The sequence below is a fragment of the Condylura cristata genome, unplaced genomic scaffold (genome assembly GCF_000260355.1).
Source record: "Condylura cristata isolate star-nosed mole 26May11 unplaced genomic scaffold, ConCri1.0 scaffold00024, whole genome shotgun sequence".
NCBI lineage: Eukaryota > Metazoa > Chordata > Mammalia > Eulipotyphla > Talpidae > Condylura > Condylura cristata.
Window position 1 is genome coordinate 23,483,695 of NW_004567125.1, and position 27,879 is coordinate 23,511,573.

The window sequence follows — 27,879 nt, forward strand, 5'->3', positions numbered from 1 at the left end:
ATCCGCCCAGTCACTGTCCTTCACTATGACTGGCCTGGGTTGTTGCATCAACAGTCATCATAAGTAGAGATCAAAAGCTAAGTCTCTGGAGCTGGATGGCCAAGGTTCAAACCCAGCTCAACCACATAATACGTGTGTGGCCTGAGCAAGATTCTTAACTTCTTCAAAGACCCTGCACTGCTTATGCAGTCATGATGTATTTCTTTACCATCTTCTTCCATCTCTATTCCTGCAAAGTCCCTCCAGCTGGCTCCTTTTTCCTTTCCTCTCTACGTCCCTCCATTCTTTCCTTCCTTGGTTTCTCCAACATTTATCAGATACTTGAGTAATTAAATTAGAGAGAAATAGAATTGAGCAATTTGTCTGTAAGGAGCTCACAGTCTGACACAAATTGTTACTGACAATACAGTGAGGAGAGAACACATAAGGGGAATGTGGGAGGAAAGTTGGGGATGGGAAGGGAGTCAATCTGAAGAACTTCTTTGAGGAGGGGACATGACATGTGGCTGCTTAGAGGGTTTTCTGGACAATTTCTTGCCATTCTTCAATAATTCTGACTTCTCTTTGCCTTTGCCTTTCAGATTTTTTGGGATGTCTTTGCTCCAAAATTGACTCTGTTAAGACTGTGTTTCAAAATCACCTTCTCTGTGACGTCATCCTCTACTTCCAAGTCAGCTGGATCTTTGTCTTCCTTGTGCAGTTCTCAGGACATCACACATCAACTGGAATGGCTGTTGGTGTCTTTTGGAATAGATTGTAGTATTTTCCAAAAAAAGACAGTGTTATTTACTTTTGAACTGCCCAAATGGCATAACTGGCTTATCATAGTAGTTATTAATATGTCACTAAATAAAGAGCTAGTTTTTGACCTATAAAAGAAAGTGTACAGTCTATCTGGTGGTGCAGGGGTTAAAGTCTCAGTGCTATCAAGCTATTGCCAGCCACTGTGGCATAGTTCCATCCCCAGCCAGGGAGCTGACCCACATGACACAGCAGATCTCTCCTGTCTCACCTGCTGCTCCCTCAGCAGTGTATTTCCATAAATCTACCTGTTCTTTGTTTTTAAAGATTTATTTATTTATGCATACAATAATTGGGGTATAGGCCAGAGATATGGGTTGGTGAGAGGATTCACCAGAGACACAGTGGGGAGCAGAACAAGCAGATGGACTGGAATGCACTGCTGAGGGGAGCAGCAGATGAGACAGGAGAGGTCTGCTGCACCACATGTGGGTCAGCTCCCTAGCTGGGGATTGAACTCATGCCAGTGCTGCAGTGGCGGTGGAGAGCTTCATAGTTCTGTGCTTTAACTCCTTGCACCACCAGGGAAGCCCAGATCTGCCTATTCTACTCCCCACTCTGTCTCTGGTGAATCTTCTCATCCCCTGTTCCTCTGTCCTATACCCCAGTTTTTGTATGCATAAATAAATAAAAATAAATCTTAAAAAAAAAGGTGTAAGACAAGAGGCCTTGTTGGTTCAGAGTAAAACTATCTAGATTACTGCTCAGTACCTACCACAGATCTCTGCAGAAAGTAGGTGTTCAGTAAATACTGAGTATTAAATAGTTCTGTAAGTGACATAGATAGGGAAGTAGTGGTAGGAATAAGGAAACATTATAAAATCTACTTTTGTTGATAAATTAAGATTTTCATATCCAGTTGATTGTCAGAGTTCTTGGTCAGGTATGATAACAATGAAGATTTGTTGTTATAGAGCTACTATTGGGGATTTCCTTTCTTCTCTGGGTTGGGTTGTTTCTAGAATCTTGTGCACAGTTAAGGCACCAAGATCTGGTGCTACTGAGAGCAGGATGCCATGGTATACAGGGTTACTGCCAACAATCTACCATTCTACTCCTTCTCTGGCTAAAAGCCTGGCAATCTCTTTTGCAGCTGTTCATGTTTCTGTCTTCTTAGGCACCCCATGTAGCCTTTTCCTCATTGTGGTTGTGCGTCATTCCTTGGAGAGCAGCCATCTGCCTATCTCTTTCTCCTGGTAACATTTACCTCCATTAAAGGGGGTTTGGTATAGTGGGTAGAGAGTATGGTGTGGAGATGAGAGGAATTCTCACTTCTCCTCTTCTTTCTTTAAAAATACTCGTGTTACCCTTTCACCAGAGGTCGAGGCTCTTTGTACAAGTTAGAAAGACTGTGCTATTTTCCATGATGTTTTTTATCCCTTTCCTGAGGGTTTGATTGCAGAACCCCTACAGGCATGAATCAAGGGGAAGGTAGAGGGGGAAAATACATGCATGGAGGGGGAAAAAAAGTCAACAATAGAGACTGACACCTCAGACTACTGTCCCAGTCACAATCTTTGGGTCTCTTCAAAATGGTAAGAAGGACAGATTACCTGTAAGGGACTTGAAACAGTGTGTAACACATGTACATGGGACAGTGAGTGCTCAATAAATGTTAACTCTTACTATTATCCAGGGCTCCTTCATCACAGCAGGACCTGGCTTTATGTCCTAAATTAAGTTCTCTAAAATGATCACTCTCCCCCACCCCCCACAAAGTAGTAGTGCAAAGCTTTGTGCATAATCTATTTCCCATACTGCCCCAGGACTGTTCATGCTGGATGCTGAGTTCATTTCTGGTCTCCCTGGGGGGTGGAGTTGCTACTGTACCTGTAGGGGATTCTCTTCCTTCCCAGTACTGGTTTCCTTCTCATTCCCTACCTCTAATCCCCAGGGAGCTCAGTCACATGGGTTCCTCCCAGTCCTGGTTTGTGTATAGGAGTTGCTACTGGCCTTTCTGGTAACCCTAGCACTAGATAATTACATTGAAATTCAGAAGCAGCACGCATGTTTCTGCACGGACTTCTTTAATTAAATTCAACAAACATTTAATGAGCACCATTTTGTAAATACATTTGGTCCTTAACTGTTTACTCTGTTTCAGTTACTTAGTTTCGGTAATGCTGATCCATCCTTAAGGATTTTATGAAGAATACATATTAAAATAGAAAACATTTGCACAATTCTTTGCAAATATAAACGTCCTGTGTGGATTATTGTTGCTACAGTATTAATATTAATTGCAAAAACAACACGGCTGCTTCCCAAACAGGCTGTAGAACGCAGCTGTAAGGCCAACAAGAGCCAGACGGAAAAGGTCAGGGGAGGTGCCTCTACTTCGTCCGGCCCAGAAGGGGTGGAGCCTAAGCAATATACCTAAATCCCGCCCCTTCGCTGTCCCTCCCCCTTCGTCGGTGCAGCGTAGGCGGTTACCATGGCGATGACGTCTGGAGGGCGGGGCGGGGCGGGGCGGGGCTATGGAGAGGAGGAGGAAGATGGCGGGAGGGCGGCTCTGAGGAGACCTCGGCGGCGGCGGAGGAGGAGAGAAGCGCAGCGCCGCGCCGCGCCTGGGCCCATGTGGGGAGGAGTCGGAGTCGCTGTTGCCGCCGCCGCCGCCGCCGCCTGTAACTGCTGGACCCGAGTGGGAGTAAGAGGGAGACGACAGGATGAAGTTCGCCGAGCACCTCTCCGCGCACATCACTCCCGAGTGGAGGAAGCAATACATCCAGTATGAGGTACAGACGGCGGCCGGGTGTGGGAGGACTCTGAGGGGCCACCATCTCGCCAGTCCGGACCTCCACCTCTGCCTTCCGCTCTCGCTGCTTCCCCGCGCCGGTGCGGACTTTGACCCGGTGCCGCGGGAGCTACTGCGGCATCCCCGCCGCGGCCGGCCTCCCCGCGGGCCCCGCTGACCTTCCCCCTCCCCCGCAACCCCGCTGCCGCCGGGGTAACGGATATGCCGGCGGCGGGCCGGAGGGAGGGCTCCTTCCTCGGAGCTGGGGAATGGTGGTGGGAGGGCGAGCCGCAGGTGGGGAGTCGGGGTGCGGGACAGCCCCAGGTCCCGGCCCTTCCGCTCCGACCCCCTCCTCCCGGCTCACCCTGACCTCCGGTCCCCACCCTGGGCGAGCACCCCCTCGGCAAGGTTAGATCTTGTTTCTCTTTGCTTTGCTTTCACCGAGGAATCCTCTTCCGTGACCAGCCCCTCCAGTGATTTCCTTCATTCCGCAGAGCCCTTCGGCTTTCCCCCGCTTGCCCACTGTTGACAAAGGCTTTGTAACAGGGATGAAACTTGACATAAATGTATACCACTTATGCAGTGGATACTGTAAGCAGACCTATTGTAAGGAGCTATCCTGTTTTGATAACAAGACAGTGACTCGTCTTTTTACTGATTGCACGAAGTATGCAAAGTAATCATATCTTTGGTTTTGGCTTTTCTGTTGCTTTGGAATGGAGTGTAGGGAGAAGAGGAAGGTGGCAAGAGGAGAGAATTATTAAAGGTTTAGGGGTTTTCTCCTAAAATTTTTGTTCGCTAGCGAGTGAAGTATTGTAAACATTGTGCTTTTAAAACATACCTGTGTATTATTATCATCATCATCATCATCATCATCATCATCATCGCCCCTTCCTCCCTAATTTCGGTGATAACAGCTCCTGGAGGGTATTTAACAGTGATAAGGAATCTTACACTATACAGGGGAAAGTAAAGATAATAAAGGCATGTATATATATTAAGAAGGCAAGATACCTAAAGGGCTTTAAGCGTTGTAGGTGGTTCTCACAAGCTGGCAATTCAGCTCCTGGATAGAGAAAGGCTTATCTGTAACCTCCAGGAATTTACATGTATGTTATGTGCAGGAACAAAGAGTATAAAATCAATATGAACATAAATGTACTAGCTATATCTTGTGAATGAACATTTTTTAGTTTTCTATTTAAGTTCAGAGCTACGCTTTTTAGGCATTAGCAGCAAGTTTTTTATTCATATGGTCATTGTAGTAATTGAATGAGGGAAAGGGATGTAGGTAGGTTAAATAACTTTGTAGATCGTAAAATATATTCATTTGTAACATACAGTATTTGATTATTGCCGGACATGAAAGGCCTAGCATTATTAATGCTTTGTTGTCACTTAATTTTCTTAGAGTGTTTTGTGACCACTTTTTATAAAGATGAAAAAAAGACTAGCTTTTCAGCTGGTAGAATTTTTGATTTATTGTTTCTAATAACATTCAGTCAGTTTTAAAGCCTTGGCTAGAGTCCAGATGATGGTTTTTATTGAAAGGAGGGTATTAGTCTTTCATCTCTCTAGTAGGAATTTTCAGCACCACTGCCAGTTCTTCTAGAGGCATAGGACACAGCACGCTGAAACAACATCCAATACTTGTCAGATAGTATGGAATGCTTGATTTAGCCAGAAGTAATAGTGGCTGGTTGTATGCTATTATTTATATTAAGTATTGCAGCACTTAACTGTTTCACAGAATTGTATTAATTTGGAATGTCTCCTGTTGGAAGGGGGAGACATAAGATTGGTTTGAAAATGCAGTTTCCTTGATTTGTAGTTTCAGCTTTGTGTTAGAGTAGCTATAGTAATTCTAGGATTCCTCATTCAAGTGCGCATTTGAATGCTAGACCTAAATGGTTACTTTAGGTTGTTAACAAAAGCACAAAATTCCCAAGCATGAGTGTGACTCTTACTATGTTTCCTGGGCCAATTTATATTATTCCTTGAAAACATTTTTTATTGTGGAAAATTGAAATTTGATTCTGTAGAGTTCCTATTATGTGACTCCAGTTCTGGATAAGCTTATTGCTTAGTAGGCAAAATTAAATAAGGGGCACTTTGTGAATTGAAGCTATCAAAGGAGCTTTTTTTTAATAGGGTTGCTATTTTTGTGTTCTATATTGTTTTTCAACTAGTGCTATTCCTTTAAAAATAGTTAAAGAAGCATAAGTAAGAGCTTTTGAGTCCCAGAATTTTGGTGACTTACAAACTTTGGAGGGAGAAAAGAACATCATAAATCATGTTAACCTTTGCTAGAGAAAAGAACGTTTCATAATGTAGTAACATACAGACACTTTAATTTTTTTATGTTAAGCACTGATACTGAAATTTTGTTCTACTACCTCTGATTTCTAGCCTGTGGTGCTTTCTAGTGCTGTGAACTACTTTGAAATGTTTAGCTTCTTTGGTTCTTATGTTATTTTGCTATATTAAATTTTACTTGAATAAGCACAATATTAGATAGAAACTGAAAATGTATTGTTATGTATACTTTGGCCTCACGATAAATGCTAGTTCTGTTATATATTAGCCATGAATTCCTGGGGACAATCTATTTTGGTTTTTAGAGTTCTTTCCTCTTCCAAAAAGTAAGAAAATAGATCTAGAATTTTTCAAGGTCCATCCTAGTACAATAGGGTTTTGATTTAACTTTTAATGGTTTTGTTCCTTGGATTAAAATTATTAAAGATAATGGCCCATCAATATCCTGAAAATTATAATTTTTAATTATAATTTCTAATTTAAAAATAAATTGTGGGTTTCATAGCCTGATTGTTCATAGATGGACTAGTAAAATATAAAAGAATAGAACAACATGGAGAAACCATAATCCATTTGTGAATAGTTTTTACGATGAATAAACACAAAAGAGCAGAGACTGACCCCGAAATAGAGCATCAATAATTCGTTGAAGGAATACAGTTCTTATTTAGAATTGGTAATCATATATTTTAGTGCTCTGTAATTGATTAATCAAAATTAACTTAGACTGTTTTCAACCAAATAGATTAATGTAGCCATGTTAATATTTTACAGAATATTAGCAAAAGAAGCAAGTACATTTGGTGCCTTCAGCTGCTGACTTGTGTTTTCTTCCCTGGGGTCCTGTGCTGCTTTGGTTTCTTAAGAAGCATGATTTTTTTTTTTTTTTTTTTTAGTGTATACTGTAGTTTTGTAAGGTACTAAAACAATGAAGTAACAGAATTTCAGAATTTTAGAGCTTAAAGGGAATTTAGACATTATCTACCTCTTTGTTTTTTCAGACAGGGAAGCCAAGGTCTAGTGAGGTGAAGTCTCTTGTCATAGCTAGTCTCTCGAGAACATAGATCTTTAAGGATTGTGAGCCAGGTCATCCTAGCTGTGTGACCCTAGTGAAATCACTTCCTCTTTTCAGGGCTTTAGTTCTTCATCTGTAAAGTGAGAGAACTGGGCTTGAGGGTTTTTAAATACAGCCTGTATTTTCTACAGAGTCTTCCATCTCTAAATTTTGTGTATTTTTTTATGGTTTAATTATGTATGACATATGAAGAAGACAGGACTTAAAGGACTATTATAAATAGTATCCTTTTAAATTAATAGTGCACTTTCAAAACATTTTGATGAGATTTTAATTTGGAAAATGGAAAGCTGATCCAATGAAACTTAAATTTAACTTAAATAAAAAGTGATAGTCATGGATTGATGTCTTTGTTGCATTATGTGGGAAAAGGGCGATTCTGCATAAACTTCTTTGACCCCTGTTTTCATGTGTAAGGAAATATTGCCATAATATTATGATTTTCATTTATAGATCTCTCCCAAGAGAACACTTGTGTTGCAGGCTTCAATTTCCCAAAGGTATTATATTGATTAGTTAGGGTTAACTTCCCTTGCTGGAACTTGTTTGAAATTTCCAGTTTGGCCACCCGATGGGGCACAAACCACATTTTTTCTTTTAAGCATTTCTGCTAAATGAAAGTAGAGTATAGTGTATTTAAGCATACTTGTAAGTGATTGAATCAGTGAGATGCCTGACATTCACAGATGTTTCTTAAATGAGTGACTGAATGTTGTGTAAAATAGGAAGTTACTGTTTATTATTTTTGTGTAATAAAGTGTCAAGATAAATATCCTGGAAAAATTATGTACTTGTCAGTCTATCCCTGAAGGTTGGTTTTGAATAAGCTTTTGGGTGAAGACCCAATTCATAAAAGCCTATGAATCTTATCTTACCTAGGTGACCATGAAAAATCAGTTCTGGCTTCAGATTCAACCCTCATTTGGAAAGCATTTGAAAGACTAAATTGTGCTGGCTAGGGGTTTCCAGTATATTTGAGGTATAGACCCCTAAAGGAGACTACCCTCAAGGCACATGGAATAAGGGAAGTTCATTATATTTGTTTTTATGCATAAGACAAGAAAGAAGTAAAATTTTACCTTTAATGAATGGATTGATGTGCTGACTTTGTTTATGATATATTACATCACAAAATGTGCAAGTAAGATTAAAAAAATAAATTTTTCTAAGGAATCTCCATATACTGTTGGTGGGAATATAGATTGGCACAGCATTATGGAAAATAGTGGGTAATTCCTCAAGAAATTAAGAATAGGAATACCATATTATATTCCTGGGTATTTACCTGAAGAATTTGATAACACTAATTTGAAGAGATACATCCTCATATTCATTGTAGTAGTATTCACCATATGAAGCCAAGAGCTGGAAACAACCTGAGTGTCCACTGACAGATGGTGGATAAAAAAAAGGTGATACTTACATATATACTAGAATACTCGTCACTAGAATATATATATATATATATATATATATATATACACACACACACATATATATATGTGAAAAAAAGATGATATCATGCTATTTGTAACAATATTGCAATACCATTGATGTACTTGGATGGTATTATGCTAAATGAAATATTAGAGAAAGACAAACACTATGATTTCACTCATATGTGGGAGATAAACAAAATTAGTAGACAAACAAAGCCAAACAAAAACAGATTCTTAGACTGTATGAATAAATTAGTGGTTACCACAAGGAAGGGTAGGGAAGAATGGCTAAATTGGGTAAATGAGGTCAGTTGTGTGAGGAAAGATGGAAACTAGGCTTTGGTGGTGAATGTGATATAGTGTATACAGGTGTTGACTTACAATGTTGTATATCTGAAACCTACATATGTCAATAAAATTTTTTTGAAATGAAGTTTTTCAGTTATATTTTTTCTAAAGTATTGATAATTTCTTAGGTTAAAAATATTTTTCTACTACTCATAAATGAAAGATAAAAATTATTTTATCCTGTCTCACCTTTTTAAGATTTAATGTTTTAAAATTGTTTTGTAAGGTGCACAGTGGTAGATATAATTTGTAAGCATGTGTGTTGTGTGTGTGTGTGTATATATAACGTATAAATGCAGATAAGATTTTTTTTTTTAAGTAGGGCTGATGTTAAAGTTTGGAAGACTTTGTTCAAGTTGCACAGCTTAGCCGAAGCTGATTTATGGGTTGCTTAGTATTGAATCAGCCTTTGGCATTGAGAGGGTGTCAGAATTCAGTAGAATTATGTCCACTTGTGTTTGCTTTTTCAGGTCTTTTTCTTACCCAGTAAATCTAAAAGAAGCCAGTTAGTGGACAAAGTTCATGAACAAAGGCCTTAAAAATTTACTCATTTATTCAATAGCAGTACTATATGTAGGGGTTCTATTTTCTGTGGGTGGACAAATCTGTCATTAAATCCTAACTCTTTTGTTACTCTAAAAACAAAAAAAAGTCACAAAAAATAGTATTTATATTTGTAATGTACATAATTTCACACCAAAATTACACCTTCAAAAAAAGAGAAAACCATTTTTTTAATAATGTCCATAAAGGATTGAAAAATATAATTTTATTGTGGTTATGGACTGTTTACTTTAATAAAGCTTTCTTTTTGGGAACAAGATATTGCAAATACTTAAGAAAAAGTGTCACCAAGGTTTTAGTTCAGGCATTTTATGTGATGTATAGTAAGCTGTCAATAATATTTGTGGAATTATTCATTTGACAAGAAAATAATTCATTCAGCAAGTACATATTAAGTTCCTAACATGTAATTGGAACTGTTGTAGATTCATGGGACACAGCAGAAAACAAATGGAGGAATCTTTTCTGTAGTATAATGGAGATTAAATTCTACTAAACAGTACAATAATTAACAAAGCAAAAAATCCCCCACAATATTGTATGTGTGTGGTTTTTACCTTTTAGTCCATACAGTGTTTTTTCAAAATTAAAAATGCTCTAGAAAGAAAGGATTGAAGATTTAAAACAGTGTCATAAATATTGATCATTTGTGTTCGAGTTATAGAAGGCTTTCTTGTTAACTTTGCAAAATATCTTATGTTGTAGCCTTTTTGTTTATTTTAAAGATTTATTTATTCATACAGAATCAGGGTACAGGCCAGAGATGCAGAGGGTGAGAGGATTCACCAGGGACAGAGTGGGGAGCAGAACAGGCTGACTGATGAAGTACACCGCTGAGGGGAGCAGCAGGAGGGTCAGGAGAGGTCTGCTGTGCCATGTGGTCACCTCCAGAGTGGGAATCAAACTCATGCTGCAGTGGCTTTAGCTTCTTAGTGCTGTGCTTTAACCCGCTGCGCCCCCAGGGAGGGCCCATGTTAATAGCTTTTAAATCTAATTTGTAAGAGGAAATTGTTTTACTCTTTTTCCCCCTTATCAATAACTAGTGACTGATAAGAATATCCTTAAAAAGTTATTTATGGACCCTCCGTGGTGGCACAACGGATTAGGACACAGCACTGCAAGCTGGCCGCAGCAGCTTAGGTGCGAGTTGGATCTGCCCGGTACTGCAGTGACCGTGTGACACAGCAGACCTCTCCTGCCTTGCCCCCTGCTCCCCTCAGCAGTGTACTTCAATCTGCCTGTTCAACTCCCCACTCTGTCTCTAGTGCATCCTCTCACTGCCCCTGCACCTCTGGCTTGTACCCCAGTTCTGTATGCATAAATAAATAAATCTTAAAAAAATGTTACCTATTTGCTAGAAGTTAGAAAAAAAGTGTAATTAATCTTCTGTAGGAAGCATCACAATTTTCATATTCTCTGTAATAAGGAGAGTAATATGTTCACTAAGAAAATACAGTCCTCGTTATTTATTGAGGGCAACTTACAGTGTTAGAAAGACTTTAAAGCAGGGATAAAGATTTAAGGCCTGGCCCTCCCTGGTGGCTCAGTGGGTTAAAGCACAGCACTGAGAATCTAAAGCCGCTTCCACATGAGTTCGATTCCCGCCTGCCCTGGAGGTGACCACATGGCGTGGCAGACCTCTCCTGACCCGCCCGCTGCTCCCCTCAGCAGTGTACTTCATGGATCTGCCTGGTCTGTTCTTCACTCTGTCTCTGGTAAAGCTTCACCCCTGAGCCTCTGGCCTGTACCCCAGTTCTGTATGCACAAATAAATAAATAAATTAAAAAAAAAAAGAGAGAGAGAGATATAAGGCCTTAGGCCCAGGTCTGTCACTGACTAGTCATAAAAAAATTTGTTAACAATTTTTTTTTGAAGATTGAAGATCAAAAATATAATCATACAGAAAAGTGGGACTTTTTAGATTGTTGTATCATTTAACTATATATCATTTAACTGTATAATTTTAGCTATATAATTGTTAAAGTTGTAGTTCACAGAATAATCCATGTGCTTTGTGAACTTTTTCTATTCCTTGGAACCTTAAACTTTCTATACCTTAAACTTTTTAAGGTCAGGACTACTTGAAACTCAAACAGCATTCCACTGTCTATTGATATATGCTGTATTAGAATTAAAATTGAGAGATGTTGAAAATACAAAAAGCGTACAAATATACCTTCTACTGACCATCACAGAAATGACATTGTAGTGTGTGCATGGAACCCCTGCATTACCTCACTGTGTATTCTTGAAGGAATGAGACTGAGAAAAAGCAAATGAAATTATAGTATTAATATGAAAGTCGTTTTGACCTCTTGGGTTTCTGTTAAGGGTTAAGAGTTGCTGCCTTAGGATCATAGGATTCCTTTTTAGGAAGTTTGGAGATAGCCTGAGGAAAAAGGTCTCTGATCCTACAAAGAGAATAAACAACTTGACTCCCATGTGTGAAGATTCTCTGGTATATGCCCCATCAAAGAAAAATAGCAAGAAGAAAGTTGACTTCCCTGGAATCTGTAATTCCTGTCTCCCTCCCTTGCCAGCCCCACCCCCTCCAATGTGTCTCTCTCATTTGTCATTTACATGTCTATGTAACTTTAGGGTTAGATTTTTACTCCTCCATATGTGTACATCCTTCACTGACCCACCAACGAACACTATGTGCCAACAGTACCTTCTCCTTTTCCTTCTCCTGTATCTTCCTCCCTCTGCCCACTTCCCTCTGGCACCCAGAATATTTTCTCTAAGTCTAAGAATTGCTTTGCCTTCACAGTGTTTTTTGTTTTTTTATAGTCCATACACAACTGATAATCATCTGGTATCTTTCACTTTCTAATTTATTTCACTGATTATACTCACCTCAAGGTCCTTCCATTTTGTTCCCAAAGGCACTCTTTCTTTCTAAATAGCTGAGTTGTGTGCCATTGAATATCTATCCTACAATTTGTTTTTCCAGTTATTTGTTGCTTTACATATTTTAGAAATGAACACCTTGTCAGAAATGTGATATGCAGATATCTTCTCCCATTGTGGAGGTTGCCTTTTTGCTTTTGAGCTATAAAAGCTCTTAGTTTGATATTGCCCTGCCTCTTTATTTTTGCTTTTATTTCCCTTGCTGTTGGGGTTGTATCCCCAAATACATCTTTGTGACAGATGTTCTGTAGAGTATCCCTGTTTTCTTTTACGTATTTTATGGTTTCAGTTTTACATTGAAATCTTTAATACATTTTGAATTAACTTTTATATATGAAGTTAAGTATGGATCTAGTGTTTCACAGCACTTATTTTTTTAAAAGATTTATTATTTATACATACAAGAACTGGGGTGCAGGCTGTAAGTGTGGGGGGGGGGAGTGAGAGGACTCACCAGAGACAGTTGGGAGCAGAATAAGCAGATGGACTGAAATACACTGTTGAGGGGAGCAGCGAGTGGGTCAGGAAAGGTCTGCTACACCATATGGGTCACCTCCCTGGCCGGGCATTGAACTCATGCTGCAGTAGCTGTGCATAACTTTATATTGCTGTGCTTTAACCTGTTGCATGCACCACCCTGCAACGCCTTCAACAACACTATTTGTTAAAACGGCTTTCCTTTCTCCATTGCATGATCATGACTCCTTTGTTAAAGATTCATTGTCCATTTTTGTATAGGTTTATCTCTGGGATTTCTATGTCATCATTTTATTCCATGTGTTTCTGTTTTTGTTCCAGTACTATACTGTTTTGATTATTGTTGCTGTGTAGCATAGTTTGAAGTCAAGAAGTATAATATCTGTTTTTTTTTTTTTCTTTTTTTTTCTCTCAGGATTGCTTTGGGGTTTTTTGTGATTCAATCCATACAAATTGAATTGCAATAGTGGAAGTGTGATCGGCTTGTCATTAAGAAGAAAGAAATTATTAGTTATTGAGCAGTTAGAAATTAGGTGTCAGCTGCTTCACTTATTTAATCCTCATAACAGATTTGCAAAATAGTTGGTTTATTGTTTCTATTTTACTGGTGAAGAAACTAGACTTAGAGATGATTCAGTTTGTTCATGGCGGAACATCTGATAAGTAAGGGAACCAGAGTTTGTAGTCAAAGATGTCATACTTTGGAGTTACTGTTTTTATATGGTAATTATAAATAACAGCAGTGGTGGTAGTATGACAATAATAGTTATTTTTGAGCGTTTATTGTGGTAAGTACTTAAGAAACATTTTATAGCAAGCTGTTTAGTTTGTTAGCTTACTTGTAGATTTGGGAAACTGAGTTTTAGATCTGTTAAGTTACAGTTATGTTGACAGTGCTAGTTGTGGGCAATAGAAATAGAGATGAGATTATAAAAACTCCTATTCTTATTTTCTACATTATGAATTTTCTTTATGAAAAATGAATCCATCAATTTACATACATACACACACCTGGTTTGATATGTTCTGGATCACCTGCTGATAGTCTCAGTGTGCATGATTTGAGGTAGTAGAGATGGTCTAAAGTTCACATCTGTTAATTTATATTTTCCTCAAAATTATCAGTGTAAGGGCCTCCTGATGGTGCCAGGGTTAAAGACAGTGCTATCAAGCTGTCACCAGCCACTGCAGCGAGTTTGATCCCCAGCTGGCCAGGGGCTGACTCACTTGGTGCTATAGAACTCTCTTATTTCTCTAACTGCTCCCCTCAGCAGTGTGTTTCAGTACATCTGCCTGTTCTGCTCCTCACTCTGTCTCTGGTGAATGCTCTCATCCCTTGCACCTCTAGCCTATACCCCAGTTTTTGTATGCATAAATAAATAAATCTTTTTTAAAATTGTAATTAAAGCTATTATTAGACAGGTAGCTGCTAATTAGAGACCTTATGGAGATGATACATAAGAAAAAATTAATGTGATCCAATGACTAGTATAAAAACAAGGGAAAAGAAAAGTAGACATAGCTATTGCTGTATCACAGAATGTGGTATATTAAACTTATAAGGAATTTAAGTGATTATTTAAATTCCCAATTCCTTTTTTTTGTTGTTAAGATTTTATTTATGCTTACAAAACAGGGGTATAGGCCGAGGTGTAGTGGGTGACAGGATTCACCAGAGACAGAGTGGGGAGCAGAACAGGCAGAATGACAAGGTACATTGCTGAGGGTAGCAGCGGGTGGTTCAGAGGAGGTCTGGCACACCATGTGGGTCAGCTCCCTGGCCGGGGATTGAACTCGTGCTGCAGTGGCTTTGGCGAGCTTCCTAATGCGGTGCTTTTACCTGTTGTGCCAGTTTCCTTTTTTATGTAAATAGGAAATGAGATCCAGAAAGGTCAAATGATGCAAGGGCATATGGTTTGCTTAGTGTGAATTAATACAATACCCTGATTAATTTTATTGCTTATTTTATATCATATGCTACTATGTTATATTGTACATAGAGAACAGACTCAAAAGCCAGACTGCTAAGTTTCATATTCCCACTCTACAGTTTATTGAATGACCTCAGGGCAACTCATTTAATCTCTCTGTGCTTCAGTTTCCTCATCTATAAAATATAAATAATAATAGTTTGGGGACTTTTGTAGTACCTGGTACATTAAAATGTGAAAAATGCTTAAGACAATACCTGACATATAGTAAGAGTTATATATATTGTTATTAAAATTACTTTCCCTATAGAACGCAAAGGTGTTAGATATTATTAGGTTAACTTTATCTTTGTGAGGGAAACCAAGCCTTGAAACTAGTCCCTCTGAATTTGTTTAGGCTTTCTTGGAAAATAACTGTTGATTTTAATTATCTGTCGTACTTAATGTTGATAATGTCCTTAACATTTTTATATACTATAAGAAAATCAGATGGGAAAGTTAGGTGGGTTTGAAATAAATTCTCCATGTCACTTGTAACTTGTATTGGTTTCAGATATAGGTTCTCTTTTTAAACTGAGGTGAAATTCATGTATACTCATAAGTATGTAAAGGAATTGCAGTGAGTTGAGTTTTTAGTGTATATCTAACTTTAGTTATTTTCAGTTTTCTAAAGAAATCTAATTTTTAACTCTATCATTGGTTTTAGAGTTGAAAGGACTTTCTCAACCCCTCTAATTTACCAAGATCTATGGTCAGCTGATAGCAGAACTATCAGTAGAAATATTGACTGCCTGCTGTCTGCCACAGCTTGGCTGAGTTTTATCACTACGTATAAACATTTTTTTGTGTTTAAATTTTAAGAATAAATTTTATTTGTAATAATTAGTATGTATTTAAATGCTGGGTTAATGCTTTTACGCAAATCCTCTACATTAATATATTAAATATTATAATAAATATATTATGAGAATGTTGCTCACTAGTTCATATTTAAGAGCCCAAACATAGTTCTTGTGTGTGTGAATTAGAAGACTGAGTAAATTATGAAATTCAAACTGTAAAAAGATTGTGTACTCAACTAGAGAAAATTAGCCATAGCCCCATAGAGGGATTATTACAAGTAGAAACCTATCTTAGGTGAGAAGATGGGTCTGAAGAATTATGGCTAGACTTGAGCAGTATGGTAGAGATGAGAGTAAGAAAAGTTAAAAAAATTCACTTGGTCAGGCCTTCCCTGGTGGTGCAGCAGGTTAAAGTCACTTTTACATTAGTTTGATCCCCGCCTGCCCCGGAGGTGATCCACATGGCATGGCAGACCTCTCCTGATCCGCCTACTGCTCCCCTCAGCAGTGTACTTCTGTCAGTCTGCCTGTTCTGCTCCCCACGCTGTCTCTAGTGAATCCTCTCACCGCCCCTGCACCTCTGACCTGTACCTCAGATCTGTATGCACAAATAAATAAATCTTACCAAAAAAATTCCTCTGTAACATATATCTATGTTAGAATGTTAATGTAGGTTATATGTGTTACTTATACATGGAGTGTATGCGTGCCCCCCCAATATAACACCAGAGAATATGTCACGATATGTATTACAATATTAAGTATTCACAAGTGTTCTTTTTTTAATCATAAAATAATGATGATAATAACATTAGCTCACGTGTATTGAGTACTTCAGGTATGCCATGAATTTCAGTGATAATAATATTAGCTAATGTGTGTAGAGTACTTTTGGTGTGCCATAAATTTCAATCTTTATCCTCTAAGGTAGGTTTTGTTATCCTTGTGTTAAAAAGATACTGAGCCTTAAATTGGGCAGGAAAACCAGAATTCAAACACAGGTAAATCTTTATGTTAGAGTCTGGGGTCTTTACATGGTGTTACATTGTCAGGATCATACAAGGTAGTGGACATGTAAATATAAATATAAATCCTTGCCCTGAGGAGCTTGTATTTGGATGCTCACCTAATCATAGTATACAGTGATAATGTCACAGAGGAATAGCGAGTTGCATTTGTCCTGGAGATTAAAGGTATTTATCACAGAAGGATTCATAGATGTGTATTTGAAGTTAGTACTAAAGATTGAGTAGGTTGTTATGTGGTGAAGAGGGGGAAATGCACTGGGGGCAAAGAGTAATATTGAACAAAGGTATATATAGATAAGTGGAAGTATTCAAGCACATTTAATAAAATCTAGTTTAGTAGATATTTTGGAGAGCTGATAGAGTGAGGTTAGAAAGGTGGGCTGGTGGGATCAAAGAGTTAAAGGCCCCAAATACCGTGGCATAGATCACAAATTAGCTGTGTTCATATACATTTGGGTTTGAACCATTGAGGATTTTAAGGAAGAGATTGAAAGTAAGCATAGTGCAAAGTGAGATATGTGTAGTTTAGATCTTGGTGGATGTGTTGGAAAGAACAAGGCCAAAGATAGGAAAAAACAAATGGTATAGCCAAAAATAATGAAGGCTTGAATTAATACCTTGTTTATCAATCTTGGTAAGTATTTTCTCAACTCTTAACATCCGAAATCATAATTCATTTTGTGATTTAATGCTATGTCGTGAATTAATTAGCAAATGAAGTACTGGTGTATATTACTATTAGTGGCATCTGAGGCTTGATGAAATATGATAATAATATACATAATATTTACTGAATGCCTGCTGTGTTAGGTAGAATTGTCGATATTTGTCAGCATCTAGCATCTGGCAGTGTCTGGCATATTTAGCAACTCACATATTTGTTGGATAAATTATCTCATGTGCTCTTTACAACAGTCCTGTTGATGTAGGCCTTTACCCCACTTTATAAGAAAATAGACTCTTGTATTTAAGTAACGGTCCAAAGTCACACAGCTAATTTGTGATCCATTTAGGATGTAAATGTAGGTCCAACTTCAAGTTGGATTCATCACTATGAAGCTCTTTTATACTGTGTTCCACTGAGTTAGGAAGAGAATTAATAATAATAGAGTTGAGAAATTTGGTAGATAGACTTGTTAGGACTTTCATTAGGCTGCAATGACTGATAAATGCTGAAGAAATTTGAAGGGAAGGTACACTCGAGGCCATTGTGTCACATGGTAACACCATATGACTGACTGCTAAGAGACTTCATAGTGTTTTTACCTTGGTGGATTCATCGTGACCAGGTTCTGATCAATAATTAACTTTTCAGGAACCCTGGATTGATGGGATTTGGACAAGAGCATAATTAAGTGACTGAAGACATTCACAAAGGGAGTGATGTAGAAAAACTTAGGTGCCAAATTATTAATTTACAGTAAGTACACTGAATAGTCACATTCAAGGTTAAAATGGACTTTCAATATCACTGAATTATGAAGAGAGAGAAATTGTAACTCAATTTCTGGGCAAATGTGTTATTAGAAAGGGAGGATTAATGATTCAGTTACTTCATGGCATCAGGTTAAGGTCCTAGTATTTGAAGTCAGAGCCTTGGTTGGAAACCTTTTTTATTGCCTGGTGCTTTGTTGCACAGCTATTGATTTTGCTTGAAACTTGTTTTCCTGTCTTTATACAGGTTTACTTCTTGCTGGTTTTTTGTTTGTTTGTTTTTAAAGATCTGTTAATATTGTCTATACTGGTTTAGGACTGTTTCTTAACTTTGGAGTATATCTTCTAATCTGTTGTATGCTGATTTTATTTACTTAATGCTTTAAATTGAGGTAATGTTGGCTTCAATTATTGTTGGTATTTTGGAATTACACAATTGCCCCCTCCCTCAGGTATAGCCACTTTGGTGCACCTGCAACTAAATCATCCATATGCATCACCATAGTTCATTGTATTCACTTTCCTTTTTGTTCTCATTCTTCTTTCAAACCCTCCCCTTCTGGTTTCTTCAGTTCTGTAATCAGCTTTCAGGGTTAGTTTTTAAGCTTGTCCTTACTTGACTCTTAGTTTAGTTTCTCTGTATTCCACATATAAGTGACACCATCTGGTATATTTCTTTCTCCTTCTGACTTATTTCACTTAGCGTTATCCCTCCCAGCTCCATTCATGTTGCCTCAAATAGCATGAGTTTATCTTGATCAGTGAGTAGTATTCCATTGTGTATATATACCACTCATTCTTTCAATTGAATTCTAAGGAGAGCAGCCTTGGCAGTTGTCTTGGTTTGGAAAGTCTCGTATGCAGCACTGTCCAGTAGAACTTTCTGCGATAATGGAAGTGCCCTAAATGTATATTGGCCAGTGCATAACCACATCATTGTATGACTGTTGAGCAATTGAAATATGGATAAACAAGACTGAGGAACTAATTTAAAATTTCAATTCTAGTTATTAAAACTTTAATTTTAAGTGATAGGTGGCTAGTTTAATGTAGCAATTTTGCACAGCTTAAAACTTTAGCTGTTTATATTCATGACAAGAAGGAAAATCAACTCAGTTGTTTCATTGGTTTATGTATGTATACTTACATATGTACGTATACATGAATAGGATGTATTCATGTACGTGTGTGTGTGTGTGTGTGTGTGTGTGTGTGTGTAGCCTCTCATTCTGGGACCTACTTGAATTTGTGACCCAGAGGCCAGGGTGTTGCTGTGGCAATGCCTATTTAGTGCTTTGATCAGGTGCCCTCTCCTCCCACCTCCCCAGTCTCATTTCTAAAATTGAGGGTAATTTTTCATTTGCATTGCTTATGAAAATACAGAAAATGCAAATATTGGGGCCCCACTAAAGAAAACGTTGTGTGTTCAAGATTCTGATCCACTAAATTCTCAAAGCTAGGATTGTGATTTTCCTTAAAGGTTTTCAGTAAACTACCAAGATTATTCTAATTACTAGGTCACATTACTTTTGTTCCTTTTACCTCTGATAATTTACAACAGTGAGATTTACCATTTATCTGTTATTCCAATTTATAAGTATGTATGTTTGCAATTAGTATCTTTTTTTGGAGTTAACTTCTAATGTTACTCATGGGTTCCTGAAAATTAGACTGTATTTCTCACAATTTCCATATGTTTATAGGAAGAGCATAAATCTCTCCCTTGTTAGAGGAACTAACCCTAAAGGACATTATCTAGTATAAGTTAATGGTCTTTTTTAAGTACTTAATTAAAGAACTAAAGATTCCTAACTACCCTACAGCAAGCTCAGGGAGGGAGATTCCTTATACAAAATGTTGGGTGTTTAACTGTGGAGTTGTTTGTTTTTTTTTTTAACCAAATTAGCTGCTAATATCATTGGGTCCTTGGTATTCTGATGTTCTGCTTTCCATGAGTGAAAGGAGAAGTCCTGAGGGTCAACCATTATAATTCTTTGATTTTAGAAGCAATTACTAGACCTTTATTGTATTCATTGGTTGGTTATGCCAAAAATAGGACTTTTTTATTGTTCAGTTATTCTTTTATGAAATAAAAGAATACTTACTACTTACTACTGATAGCACTAGCATTGGAAAACATTATACTTACCTAGACATATTTATTTGGTGTCAACTTTGTTGATAATCACTATTTGTTCAGATAATATCAAAGAACTGTATTAAGGGATTAGTCAGGAAAAATGAGTGAATTTGATATTATTTCATTAAATAATAATGGATTAAGATTACAAGCATATTTCCCCAATTTTTCTACTTTCCAACAAGAGTAAAAAATATTTCCACTTCGCAGTTTCTGGTTTCTTAAAGATTCTATTCAACTTCCTTTAAGAGGATAGAAGAACCACATGGTCTGGCTAACTTGAAATAGTTCTGATTTATGCCTATTTTTCTTTGTTTAGGTAATTAGTCATACTACCTTTTTTTATTGAGCTAAAAATGACATATAGCATTATCTTAGCTGCAGTAATCATTAGATATTTGCATATATTGCAAATTTTTTTATTATAGCAATCTTGGTAATATCAATCGCCACATACAGGTACAAAATTTTTTTTATGATAAGAATGTTTGAGATTTACTTTTAGCAATTTTCAAATATGCAATACAGTTAATAGCTATAGTCATTATGTTACACATTAAATCCTCATGACATTTATTTTATAATAGGAAGTTTGTGCCTCTTGATGCCCCTTTACCTATTTTACCTCCTCACTGCTGTTGGCAACCACCAATCTCAGTATTTATGAGCTTGGTTGTTAAGTGTGTGTGTGTTTTATGGTACATAAAATAATAATTTATCTTCAGTATTGATGGTGTCTAGAATTTGATGAAAAATTATAGTATTTTATTAAGTACAAATATCTTCATCTTTTCTGACAAGTAGTAGAATGTTTGTTGGAAAAGTTCTTTATTAAGGTTTTGCTTTATTTGAAATCTAAATGGTGGTCTAAGATGCATTTTTATAGGCATGTTGGAAACAGCACTAGAAATCTAGAAATTTGGGGTCTGGTTTTTTTTTTTTTTTTGGCCTTCTTTTAAGAAACTTGCAAACTTACTAAGAGCAGAAATGAGAATTTTATGATGTGATAACTATTATATTTGGGCAAAATCCAACATGTTTTACCAATCTGTATAAAACTCAGCTATTAACTAGGGCTGCAAGCCAAAGCATTAAGAATTTTTTTTGTGACTACTAAATGATGTTTAAATTTTGTGTAGAAATTAAAGAGTGAAAATTAAAAAAAATAAAGATTTTTGCATTTTGATATTTCATCAAAACTGGAAATGCTATAAGACAATTCAATAAAAAATATTATCTCACACTTTAATAAACATAAGGGTTGATTTTGAACATTTAAGGTTTGTGTTGTAATATATACAGTTTGCAAACATTTTGTACTTGTATAGTGCTATATGCTGTGACCAATAAAAATTAAAGTGCCACTGCTCTCTGCCCTCACAGAATTTACAGCTGTTAACAAAATAAATATAAAAATGTACCTTACAATTTCTTAGAAATGAGCGTTTGTTACCAACTTCATGCTTTTGTCAGAACAGGATCCTTAGACAAAAGAAGATTCTGATTTGTTTTTGCTCAGTTCTACTGTCAAATTTGCTTTTAACTCAGCTGTGTGGCTATGACTTCTCAAGGGCATTCAGTATAAGGTAAATTACTGTATTGATGTTTTTGATATATGAGAATACAATTTTGATTATTATTGCTAAATAAATGACTTACTTGAAACTTATTTTTTTTAATTTTGTATCTTTTATAAAGTAAAATTTCTGACTACTTTAGTCAAGATAAGCCAAGATGTTGGTTACGATGTGATAACATGGACATTCTATGGTATACTTGTTTTTCATATCTAACCTGATAAATCAGTTACCTTTGCTGCATAACATATTACCCCAAAACTTAGTGACTTAAAACAATATTGAACATTTATTATATCATAATTTTTATGTTTCAGAAGCAGTTCATCTGGATGGTTCTGTCTCAGAATATTTTGCTAGGTTGCAATTGAGGTGTCAGCCAAGGCTACAGTTATCTCAAAGCTTGTCTGAGATCCTCAACCTCAAGGCTGGAGGATCTGATTTTGGATAGTTTGCTGGGAAAGTTCACAAGTTTGTGTAGCTTCCTCACCATTTGGATCTCTCCATGGCTTCAGTTTTGTTCATAGTTGGCTTCTCCCCAGTGTAGGCATTCCAAGAGATATAAGAAAACCAGAGTATCTTTTATAAAATTCTTGCCTTGGAAGTCATATTCTCCCACTTCTACAATATTCTGTCAGTTTTAGAGGACAGCCTTATTTAGGATGGGGGAAAATTGTGCAAGAGCATTTTATCAGAAAGTGAGAATCATGAGAGATCATAGCAGAAGTTATTGCACTTGATAGAAAATACAAAAGTCTGATGGTTTAGAAATTTTTGGATATACAGAGTATTAGAAAATTGTGGCACCAGAATTAGAGGTTAATCTTAGAAAATGAATTTCACTTCAAATAGTAAAACACATCTTTTTCTAATAGTAAAACACATCTTTTTCTCAAAAAAGCGTAAATTACAGAATGAGCTATACTTGGTAGTATTTGGACAAGACCCTTTAGTAATCATTTACATACCTTTCTTTAGTGGTAAAATGAGTATCATGTTTACCTTAAAGAATTCTGAGTCTGTGTTGAAGTAGTCTGTTTTAAATACTCAAAACATTATCCCATAGTAAACATTCACGAAATATTACTGTTACTATTTGTGGCAGTCATATTTGCTCTCACATGTACTCAGCTTAGTCTAATCTAGTTTCTGCCCCATCACTCTACCCGAATGAATTTGAAAGGTCACTAGTGAGATGCTTTTTAATCACCTCTTTCAGTCTCTTTGTGTTTAGTCTTTAAGCAACTTTCTCTGTTATTTTTATTAACTTATATGTGGTTACTTTTTAGGTTATAGCTCTAAAGAAGAAGATCAGAGTTTAGGTATTCTAATGTTAGCAATTTTTTCTTTATAATTCATTTGCAGCATTACAATTAGAGAGAGAGACTGAATAGACATCCATATTCACCATCTAGCTCAAGAAGCATAACAAATATTAGTATAATGGGCCCTTTTTTAGTTTAAATCAGATGTTTTTAGTTTTCTTTTCCCCCCAGCTTTATTGAGATGATGACATATAATGATGTCATCATTATATAAGTTAAATTGTATAACATTTTGATTTTATACATTTATATATTACAAAATGATGATCAACATTAACTGACCTCGATCCTCTCATCATTATCATTTCTTTTTTGTGATAAGAACATGTGATATGTACTCTATTAGCAACTTTCATGTATAGAATCTGTTTTTATTAACTGTTATCACTGTGTTAGACATTAGATTTCTAAAACATTTGAGACTTACAACAGGAAGCCACCACTTTTTTCTGACTCTGTTTTTTAGCTTCCACATATAAATGATATTATATAAACATCTTTTTTTCTAACTATTTCATTTAGCATAATACAACAAGTTTTATGCAAGTTGTTTCAAAGGGTGGAATTTCCTTCTTTCTCGTGGCTCAGTAATATTCCATGTGTACATACCACATATTATTTATCCAGTTATCTGTTGATGGATAGATAGGTGTGTCTTAGCCTGTGTGAATAATGGTGTAGTGAACATGGGAATACAGATTCTTTCCTTGTAAGCAGCTTTTCATAGTTTTAAAAATATCTCTTCGTTTTTGAAATGCTCCTTTAATTTTTCTTACCCTTGTTGTTTCTACACTGTTTCTGTATTTGAGTAGACTCTTTCCATGACCCACTTCCTTCTTTTGAAATAAATTTCATTTATCTGTGGTTATAGGTAGTTTCAAATCACCTTAATAATATGTATCATTTCCAACTTTCAACCACTAACTTTGACTTACCTTCCAAATTGCCAGTCTTTAGTTTTATATGTCTTCTGACCATCTTAATTGTCCTATGGGTGACTAACATGGTTTGACATCCTAATTTCTCTCTTCTTTGCTCAGTTCTTTTCTTTGGTATTTTACCAACTTGATTAGTATTATCATTGACTAACTTTGTTTTACCTAGGCTTAAAATCTTAATTGTCTTAGTTTATTTTTAGTTGTTTGCCTAATCATCTATTTTACTTCTTGTTAACGCCTCTCTTTCCTATAATTTATCCATATTTTCCCCCCAGTTGTTACCTTAGCTAGGTTTTATTTGCTTTATTGTTTTCTTGTTAGTGTTTAACATGTTACATTATAATTTATGTATTTTTAAAAATTATTTATGCATACAAGAGCTGGGGTATAGGCCAGAGATCTGGGGGTGACTATCACCAGAGTCAGAGTGGGGAGCAGAATAGATGGATCTAAAATATACTGCTGAGGGAAGCAGTGGGCAAAACAGGAGAAGTCTGCCATGCCATGTAGGTTAGCTTGCTCGTGGGGGGGGGGGATCAAACTCATGCTGCAGTGGCTGCTGATGGCTTCATAGTGCTAAGATTTAACCCTTTGCATTACTAGGGAGGCCCATGTGTTGTATTACAATTTAAATATAAGGAAGATGGCCAGTACCCTGATCTTACAGCCAAATAGGGAATAAGTGACACAGATAATTAATTAAAACATGGGTGACATTATTAAATACTTTACTTATTTCAAGTGAGGATGAAATTATTAAATGCTTTAATAAATTCAAGTGAGGATTTCAGAGGAGGGACTTAATGACATCCAGCTGAGTAATCAGGACAAAGCATAACAGATCATTAAGAAATTAGATTTTTAAAGAAGGGGGTAGAAGCAATATTTGTAAACAGAGACAAAGATGGAAGAAATATTGAGGTCTCAAAAATGAACAATAAGTAATTCTTGTTTCTTTGAGGGTCAGGTTGTGAAAATGAAATTAGTTTTCTTCATTTTGGAGGATAAACTTGTAAAGATAGATTGATCTTTTTTATTTTGTGACCATTGGGAAAATCCTTGTAAGTTTTAAAACAGGAGAATCAAATTGGTCCTTTAGTACATTTGTAAGATGTGTTAGAGAGATGAAAACATTTGCATTGCTAAACCAGCCAAGAGTTTGTTGAAATAGTTCAGATACAAAGATAGGTGATAATGAATATAACAAAGGTTATGGTAGTCCCTAATGGAAAGAAAAATAAAGAAGAATCTAAACAACTGGAACTGTCTCACTGAGAAATTTTTGTATTGCTGAAGAGATAGTAATCAAAGTGAAGAGATATCCTACAGAGTGGGAGAATATTTTATGTGCATACTATACAGCTGACAGGAGACTATTGAGCTTATACGCTCAACAAAAAGAAAAAACATCCCAATCAAAAATGGACAGAAGAATTAAATAGAAGTTACTCCAAAGAAGACATTCAGATGATGAACAAGAACATGAAGAAATGCTCATTATCACTTATAATCAGGAAAATGCAAATCAGAACAGTGGAGTACCATTTAAAAAAACTGACAATAAGTGCTGGTGAGGATGTGGCGAAAAAGGAACCTCTTATGCTGTTGGTGGGAAAGTGGACTGATAACAGACCTTAATGGAAACCAGTATGGAGAATTCTCAAAAGACTAAAAATGGATCTGCCATACCACCCAGCAATTCTACTCCAGATATCTACCCAAAGAACACAGAAACACTATTTTGAAAGGAAATAGGTATTATAAACATACTATAGACATACTGTTTATAGCAGCAATATTTACCATAACCAAGATATGGAAACAACCTAATGCCCCAAAACAGATGAGTGGGTAATGAAGATGTGGTGTGTATATACACACAATGGAATATTCCTCGGCTATCAAAAAAGATTAACTCATGCTATTTGCAGCAATATGTGCTGCAAATAGCCAATATGTGTGTAACTGGAAGGGATTATCCTAACTGAAACAAGCGAGGAGAAAGATAAAAACTGGTTTCACTTATATGTGAAATACAGAGAAAACAAAGGGGCAAAACAAACTATAAAACCAATCCTTGAAAGTTGACCACAGACCAAAGGTATTTGAGTGGAAGATATGAGTGGGGACGGCTTAGTAGAACACAGCAAACTGTGATGGAGGACAATACGGTGCTTTGGGGGTGGGAGAGCTATGATGACCACACCTAAGGGGAGAAATCCTATATTGTTAAAAATGTAAAGCAATGGTACTTCATTAATAAAAACAAAAACAAAAACTCAACTTCAAGCACTTAAAAATAGCCTGCCATAGGCCCTCCCTGGTGGCTCAGCGGGTTAAAGCACTGCACTGAGAAGCTAAAGCCACTTCCGCATGAGTTCAAATCCCGCCTGCCCTGGAGGAGACCACATGGCGTGGCAGACCTCTCCTGACCCGCCCGCTGCTCCCCTCAGCAGTGTACTTCGTCGATCTGCCTGTTCTGCTCCCCACTCTGTCTCTGGTGAAGCCTCTCACCGCCCCTGAGCCTCTGGCCTGTACCCCAGTTCTGTATGTACAAATAAATAAATCTTTAAAAAAAAAATAGCCTGCCATAGAAAATGTATCTGTTGCTGATACTTGACCCACTACTCCTGGACTATGTAACCTCCCCCCCCCCTTTTTCTTTTTTTTTGTTCTACAAGATAAAAAGAATAAATGAAAGGCTAAATGAAATACCCTGTAATTAAAAAGATAGAACAAGGCCAAAAAAAAAAAGATAGTGGAAGTGACTTAACCAGATCACTAAATCAGGGATGGGAAGGAAGAATGTAAGAATATTAACTATACTAGGTGGGATTTAAATTTTCCTAGGTCAGATGTAACTGATCTATTGTGGGTGCTTAGTACAGGGCTGGCACATAGTAGATAGTAAAAATTTGTTGAATGAATAAGACAATAATTGACACTGTGAATCTTTGGTTTTAATTTCAGACATTTTGAGTTTATGTTAGCAGACATGACTCAAAATATAAATTTGGGAGATAGTCACATAGAAGTTTTAAAAGCCTTGTCAGTGCATGTCTTTGTGCAAGTGCACAGAAATTTATAAATGTGAGTACAACATGAGAGATTCCATATTAGTTATTAAACATTACTTATATTTTATACATTTAATATAAAAATTAATATTTAATGTAAAACTTATGCATAGTGAATGGCCTTTTGCTGTTTGGCACTTTTAAAAATTTCATGAAAATGTTGAGATATTCATAATTTTTCTAAAATACTACAGACTTTGGATTGTTGAGTATGTATAAGAGTACATTAATTTAAAAATTTAATATATTCAATATTAGGTTATAAGAATTTATGAGTTTTTATTGATATTATGTAGTATGTTTATCTTCCAAACAAAGCTAAGCTAGTTTATTTCTATTTAAGAAAAGAAATGGAGATTATATAAGTGATAATTCTTTGTACAGGACACATGTTTGATTCCTTCTTTTGAGGTTTTTATTTTGATTTCTCATAGTTAACACCTTAGTTAATATGGTGTCAATATGGCTATCACTTTAGTATCAGGAAAATATGACTGATAGCTAGATGAGACAAAGAAACCAGGTCAGATGTAACTGACTTGGCACATTGTTCACAATATTTCCAGTGAAAAAAATTAAAAAGGGAACACAAAAGAGGAAATAGAAAATGAAACAGTGGAGAATGTTTCTGGAGTGCTATAGAATAGCACAGTATGTATTTTTAAGGATGTATCAATTTTTCGAGGGTTTTTTGAAAAAGTTCAGATAAAAACGTGATGTAAAATTTAAATTTCATCCAGTTACTAACACTGTTATTTGGGGGTTATGACTCCTTTAAAAGTTTTATGGTTTGAAATGATTCTTGCCCTCCCTCTGCAATTGCCTGTTTATTTTATTGTATATTTAATGCATTGATTAGATAGCAGTGTGCTGACTTTGTTGAGCAAAGGAAAGCAACATAAGTTGGATATTTTATTGGTAGA

The 27,879-nt window shown here is 36.4% G+C and overlaps 1 protein-coding gene across 1 annotated transcript in view; it reads left to right on the forward strand.

The window, feature by feature from the left end:
- Positions 1-3,305: 3,305 nt before the first annotated feature.
- XPR1 (xenotropic and polytropic retrovirus receptor 1) overlaps positions 3,306-27,879 on the forward strand; it is a 135,543-nt gene continuing 110,969 nt past the window's right edge. Inside the window, exon 1 of the mRNA XM_004688536.2 lies at positions 3,306-3,536. Coding sequence (XP_004688593.1) covers positions 3,468-3,536 — 69 coding nt within the window. The 5' untranslated portion in view covers positions 3,306-3,467. The remainder of the gene's footprint in view (positions 3,537-27,879) is intronic.